At 37.7% G+C, this 7,372-nt stretch overlaps 1 protein-coding gene across 1 annotated transcript; it reads left to right on the top strand.

The window, feature by feature from the left end:
* The first annotated feature begins 1,117 nt into the window (after positions 1-1,117).
* ric3a (RIC3 acetylcholine receptor chaperone a) lies at positions 1,118-7,327 on the top strand. The gene is given in 6 exon segments (XM_048184189.1): positions 1,118-1,704; positions 2,284-2,492; positions 3,249-3,327; positions 3,970-4,057; positions 6,008-6,153; positions 6,244-7,327. Coding segments are annotated over 6 exon segments (1,611 nt in total). The 5' UTR covers positions 1,118-1,469; the 3' UTR covers positions 7,098-7,327.
* The last annotated feature ends 45 nt before the right edge of the window (positions 7,328-7,372 follow it).

Raw genomic sequence — 7,372 nt, 5'->3', positions numbered from 1 at the left:
TTTAGACAAAGCCAGAAAGAGAGAGAGAACGAAAAAGGGTTCGATGCGAACCTGGTCCGCCACCACTGAGTAAGGTGACATTGCACAACAAATCACTTGCATGAATATAGAGAAAGAAAACGATTGCTATTTCTGAAAGCAATTTCGTTTGGTGAAGGTGTGTTGATTGCCATGTATGTGAATCTATTGCTCACTCGACAGGAAGGGGCACAAGCATTTCATAAGAGTCAATGGCATATTTTCCTGTTAGCATAAACAATACGAGGACTAAGACTTTCATAGAAAAGCAGACAAAACCTTTTTTTTTTTCTATTGAAAATATAACTTTATGCAGAGGCCTTGTGTGAGGTGTCAGACACAGTGGCAGTGCATCTGTTGTACTTAAATTGAGACTAATGAAGAATAATTAGGTAGTTAAAATGTTGATAATAGAGCAGCTCAGTAAACAGATAAAAGATGAGCTGGCCTGGAGAAGAGTTTGAGCTCTGCAGGAAATATCAGTAAACACACACTCATCACGATTACATCACCGTGATCCAATTTTCTTTTCTTTCAATTCCTAAAACCGCATGTGGTAAAACTCAAAACTTTAGTTAGGAATTACTGGAAAAGTAAATGAATTGGAATATTTATTTAGCTTAACAGCAAGGTATTTTCACATTAAGGTAGAGCATGTTATGCGCTCAAAGGTCTTAGAGAGTGCCATGAACAGATTATTTTAAAAACACAGAAAATTAACATAAAAATTGTATTGACTGTGTAGCCTTTCCAAAACTGGTTCGACATAAGCAGGAAAAAAGAACTAGGGTAGAATTAGATCCTTAGTACAATATATCTTATTAAAATGTAATATATATCTAATATGTAATATATACAGAATATTACATATTACATATATAATATGGGGTAAGTAGGTAAAACTATTGATATTACTTTATGCTGATATGGTCTAATTACCAGCTTTGTCTTATGATGTGGCAGAAATGCATCAGTTAGCACAATAATATGTACATACCATGTAGTGACGTTTAATGTTTTCTTTGACACTTTAGTATACATTTTCATTTTATGCAAAATAAAATTACAAACTAGAATATATGTCATACCGAGACACGAACTGTCCACAACCTATTCAAAAGTTCTATGAATTCCCTCATCTGTAGGATCCTTGAGATCTCATAAGTCTTTTGGTGAGTCCTCATGAGCGCTAAAATCATGACAGTACTGCCATCTACTGGACAAATAAGTGAATAAAAAGAAGAACACGAACAACATAACATTTGTGTTGTTCATTTAATTTTGAAATATACGGACAGAATTCACGTAAAGGCCGATGAAGAGTGTATTAAAGAGTAAAATGCTAAATTATCTAATAAAACAGGTTAATAACAGGTCACGAATGCGATTGATGATTCTGAGGGAGCAGATTTAATGAGTCGTCAGTCTAATCTCACCCGGATGTCGGATTAATGTTTTCAGTCATTTCCGCTTCAGCGAATCAACAGGAAATTTCGTTGAAGTGATGTCGTGATGTTGACGCTTGTCACCATTTGTAATACAGCATCTTTTTCCTCTCACGTATCGATATGGCTATTTCAACATGTCAGAAGATCACCTTCGTCTCTTGCATCGTCCTCTGTATGTCTTTATTCCTACCCAAATTATTTTTACCCAGAGTGAAGAAAGAAACAGTGCAGTCGGAGGGTAAGATGATAATGAGACATAAATATAAACCCTCACCCCCCATTTACTGTTTCAATAATGTCAGTGCTGATATGACCATCCCTGTGATCTCTGTGCTCAGGTCCCGTTATAACCTCAACCTCCTCCTCGTGCGTGCCTTCATAATGTGAGGATCACTTTCCCAATGTCATTTCCACAATCAATTTATCCTCATTTATTCCTGATGACATCTTTGACACTTTAGCACGGTAACCATAGTGACAATCCATAAATGATTATATGTATACAGAATTTTGGTTAATTTCTGTTTATTTATGTATTTATTTATTTTACTGTGATTACAATGATACATTTTTGATCTGGAATGCTACTGATTACTTAATCATGGTTCCTACGGTCATGGAAGTTTTAAAATTTTGATTTTCCATGCCTGAAAAAATAAAATAAATAAATGAATAAATTACTACACTGAATGTTAAATTTTCAAATTATGTTTCACTGACTAGAAACATAACCTTTTGAGTGCAGCCTTTATAAATTATTATATATACATATTTAACCTTTTTTATTTTATATTTTATTTTATTTTTTGCTTTGAAGTTGGGCCAGGGCATTTTCCTCCCTCACGACACAGCCATTCATTCCACGAAGATCATGATCACTGGGACACAGACTCTCATTACATCAAGAATTACAATCCCGAGGCAATTGCCAGTGTCAAGGGTGTTCGCAAGCCAAATCTGCTGGGCCAGGTCATTCCTGTTTATGGCTTTGGGATTTTCCTTTATATCATCTACCTGTTCTTCAAGGTGAGTCTTATCAGAAGCTATTTGGGCATCTGCTGTGTTCAGCAGCTCTCCTGTAATAATACTGTCCCTGGAATAAAGATCTAACAGGTGCTTTAAAATACATATATACAGTACACTAACATGTGTGCCTCTCATCTTTTGAATGGTACTGTAATCCAGTATACTACCAAATGTTTGGTAAAAAGAAGTCTCTTATGCTTATCAAGGCTGCATTTGTTTGATCAAAAATACATTAAAAACGTAAAATTGTGAAATATTACAATTAAAAATGACTGCTTTCTACTTAACATATTTTAACATGTCATTTATTTATGTGATGGCAAAGCTGAATTTTCAGCAGCCAATACTCCAGTCTTCAGTGTCACATGATCCTTCAGAAGTCATTCTTATTATAATCAGTGTTGAAAATGGTTGTGCTGCTTAATATTTTTTGTGGAAACCATAATACATTTTTTAAGAATTCTTTGATTAATAGAAAATGAAAAAGAACAGCATTAATTTGAAATAAAAATCTTATATAACATTAGAATTGTCTTACCTGGTCACTTCTAATCACTTCTAATATCCTTGCTGAATAAAAGTAGTATTCATTTCTTTCAAAAAAAATAAATAAAAAATAAATCAGTAGTGAATATCTGCTGTGATAACATTTTTATTTTTTTAAGTATTTTATTGCCATTATTTTTTAATGTGGTTATGCTTATATATCTTCTCTCAGTAGCAAAATCAATTATATTTCCCTCGATCTTTCAACAGCTGACTTCTAAGGACAAACCTCATCGACAAGGGTGCAGATTCCCTATACTGCAGTCAGAATGCACATTTGAAGAGATGCGTGAGTTTGCATATACATCAACTCAAGCTGGACGACATTATATACCTAACAAAGATGCTAGATTGTCTTAATTCCGCCATATTGCCAAGATGTGACCCTTTTTAAACCACATTTCTGTTTTACTCTTCTTACATGCATTCTCAGCATATCAGTAGTTAAACGACATGCAACTCCAGATAAGGTAGATTAAGATCCTGTATAAGACCTGGCAAGCTTTGTTCTCTCCCTTTTATTCGCCCCGGATTAGCAATCAGAAGTAATGTTTTATAAGCCTAGCAGCTCCTAATACCAATTAACTGCATGTCTTTTGGATCAGTAGTAAGAGGTTTAGCTCTATTTATCAAATGGATGCCAAAGGGTGGAGGGAGCAACCGATGGAGCATTAGCAGCACTCACTCCCTGTACCAGCATGTGTATGAAATCATGAAAATATTTTTACTAATTCTGTGGAGTCAAAAAACAAAACAAAATAATAATAGAAGGATTTTGTTATTTATAGTTTGTGTAAAAATATTTCTTATTCTCATGCATCCCAGATTTGGGCACATGCTACTATGAGACTGCAAAATGTGGCGGCCACGTTTGATTGAATCTCTGTATCTAACGTGATTCTAAACCTCATTCAATTGTCTCCCCTGGCAGCTACTTGTCAGCTGGTGCAGCTGCAGGCCAGAATGAGTGAAAAAATCAGAGAAAAGAGAATATCTAAAGTTGTCCACCCATCTGCCAGGTAAACAGATCATATTTCTATCCTTCCACCATCCATCATCTAATTGATCAAAGAGCTGACATTGCACTGACATGATCTGCATGACACTCTGAAATGGAATCCATTTTTAAAAAAAGAAAAGAGCAAATTCACAGCAAAAAAAATTCTACAAAAATAAAGAGCTTGTAGCTCAGTCAGTAGAGCATGGTGCTAGCAACAGCAAGCTCATGGGTTCGATACCCAGTGAATGCTCATACAACCCGAATTGTGGAAATGTTGGGACGTTTTTTTAATTTGAGCCAATATTTTATTCACAATAGAACATAGATAACATAACAAATGGTTAAATTGAGAAATTTTACACTTTTATCCACTAAATGAGCTCATTTTAAATTTGATGCCTGCTACAGGTCTCAAAAAAGTTGGCACAGGAGAAACAAATGGCTGAAAAAGCAAGAAATTTTGAAAAGATTCAGCTGGGAGAACATCTAGCAACTAATTAAGTTAATTGATATCAGGTCTGTAAAATGATTGGCTATAAAAGGGATGTCTTAGAGAGGTAGAGTCTCTCAGAAGTAAAGATGGGCAGAGCTGTGAAAGTGCGTAAAAAGATTGTGGAATACTTTAAAAACAATGTTCAATGTCAAATTGCAAAGGATTTGTAAATCTCATCATCTATGGTACATAACATCATCAAAAGATTCAGAGAAACTGGAGAAATCACTGTGCGTAAGGGACAAGGCTGAAGACCTATATTGGAAGCCCGTGGTCTTCGAGCCCTCAGATGACACTGCGTCACTCATCGGCATGATTGTGTCAATGACAGTACTAAATGGGCCCAGGAATACTTCCAGAAACCACTGCCGGTAAACACAATCCACCGTGCCATCTGCAGATGCCAACTAAAGCGCTATCATGCAAAAAGAAAGCCATTTGTGAACATGGTCCAGAAGTGCCGTCGTGTTCTGTGGGCCAAGGCTCATTTAAAATGGACTGTTTTAAAGTGGAAAAGTGTTCTATGGTCAGACGAGTCCAAATTTGACAGTGTTGTTGGAAATCACGGACGCCGTGTCCTCCGGGCTAAAGAGGAGGGAGACCTGCCAGGGTGTTATCAACATTCAGTTCAAAAACCAGCATCTGTGATGGTATGGAGGTGCATAAGGGCATACTATATGGGCAGCTTGCATGTTTTGGAAGGCACTATGAATGCTGAAAGGTATATAAAGGTTTTAGAGCAACATATACTCCCCTCCAGATGACGTCTATTTCAGGGAAGGCCTTGTGTATTTCAGCAGGACAATGCAGTACCACATACTGCAGCTATTACAACAGCATGGCTTCGTCGTAGAAGAGTCCGGGTGCTGAACTGTCCTGCCTGCAGTCCAGATCTTTCACCTATAGAGAAAAATATGTCAAAGACGACCACGGACTCTTCAGCTGCTGGAAACCTATATCAGGCAAGAATGGGACCAAATTTCAACACCAAAACTCCAGAAACTCATTACTTCGATGCCCAGATGTCTTCAAACTGTTTTGAAAAGAAAAGGAGATGCTACACCATGGTAAACATGCCCCAGTCCCAACTATTTTGAGACCTGTAGCAGGCATCAAATTTGAAATGAGCTCATTTTGTGCATAAAATTGTAAAATTTCTCAGTTTAAACATTTGTTATGTTATCTATGTTCTATTGTGAATAAAATATTGGCTCATGTGATTTGAAAGTCTTTTAGTTTTCATTTTATTCAAATTTAAAAAACGTCCTAACATTTCCGGAATTCGGGTTGTACTTGTACACCTTCAATGCAAAGTCGCATCTGCCAAATGTATAAATGTAAATAGTGTTAATATATTCACAGAAAATATTTCTTGCATATTTTAGATCCAATAAAGTGGGTGTGTTTTAGCAGTGGTTGTGATTTGTGATTTTGATTAGCTGTTTTAATGTAGTCTCTGACTTGTTTTGACTTCAGGTCACGCAGGGGCTCACGGAGGCGTGAGGAGAAAAGGCTCAAACAGTTGAAGGAGATCACCCAAATGATGAAGGAGAGACAGTTGCGAGAGGGAGCCACGCCGGAGGAGGAGGCTGAGGAGGCGCCCTACACTGCAGACTGGGAAGGTATACCTCAAGGGTTTGTGTTGGGTCCACTGCTGTTTCAGTTGCTCGTTAATTGAATTTTGTGTCTAATTTTATTCACTGCTTCCCAAGGATATCCAGAGGAGACCTACCCAGAGTTTGGTCTGCCCTCCCGCAGGCGCAGATTTCCTAGCGTTATTCTGGAAGAACCGGACCAAGCTATTCCCACAGCTGAGGAGCTTGCTGAGAGAATGGAGAAAGAAGAGGAGGAGGAGGATGAGATTGCTGATGATGCATGTATTAACGAGGATGTGAAAATGGAGAATAATGAAGGAGAAAAAGAAGAGGACGACAAAGATGAAGAGGAATATGAAGATGATGAAGATGAGGAGGAGGAGGAGGAGGAAGAGGAAGATGAGGATGATGTTGGAGAGGACCAGCCCTGCCTTCCTAAAGGAATTGATGAGGAGGATGATGACACTCTAGAAAGTCCAAGTGAAAGTGAAGAAAAACAGAAACCAAGCAGGAGACGACGACAAATCACTTTCAGCGATCACAGACACGTCTTCCATTATCCAAGGGATGGCGCTGTTGGATGCAAATATGAGGAAGAGGAGGAAGAAGAACATGAAAGAGAAGAGGAGGAGGAGGAGGGAAATGAAGAGGAAGAAAATGTTGATGGAGACTGTGAAGAAGAAGAGGAGGAGGAAGAAAATGGTGATGAAGAGGAGGACGATCAATGTAGTGAAGAAAGGCAGGGTGATACAGAAGAGAAGGAGGAGGAAGACCCATTGATGGAAGCCGAAAGCCTGGGATTTAATGATGACGTGGAATGTGATTCTGAGGAACAGGAAGTTGACCTCCTTGACTTCCTACAATCATACCAACCTGAGGTAACCGTCATCTCCAATAAGTCAGAGTCTCCCAAAGCTCAAGCCTCTGGGACTCTTAGAATGCGTCACAAGAAACAAAAGGTAAAGAAGTGACCCGCCTGTCAAAATATACATTGGTGTTCTGTTTAATTACCCTCTACCTCTGTATGAACATACCTTACTGTGAATCTTTCTCGCTTTGCTTAAAGAGGCTTAAGGCGTTTCTCTGTAAACTTTCAGGCTTGTCTAGTAAAAACAAAGATTGCTTTAATACATTTCTAAGAACAGCTAGAGAACATTTTAAGAGTAGAAAATATTTGCCATTAAAAATTTTGTGAACAGATGTGGCTTTGTATGGACATTATTTGATGAGCATTTAAATACAGCAA

The sequence above is a fragment of the Megalobrama amblycephala genome, linkage group LG3 (assembly GCF_018812025.1).
Source record: "Megalobrama amblycephala isolate DHTTF-2021 linkage group LG3, ASM1881202v1, whole genome shotgun sequence".
NCBI lineage: Eukaryota > Metazoa > Chordata > Actinopteri > Cypriniformes > Xenocyprididae > Megalobrama > Megalobrama amblycephala.
The sequence above is the reverse complement of the archived record's forward strand: the minus strand, read 5'-3'. Positions and strand labels throughout refer to the sequence as shown.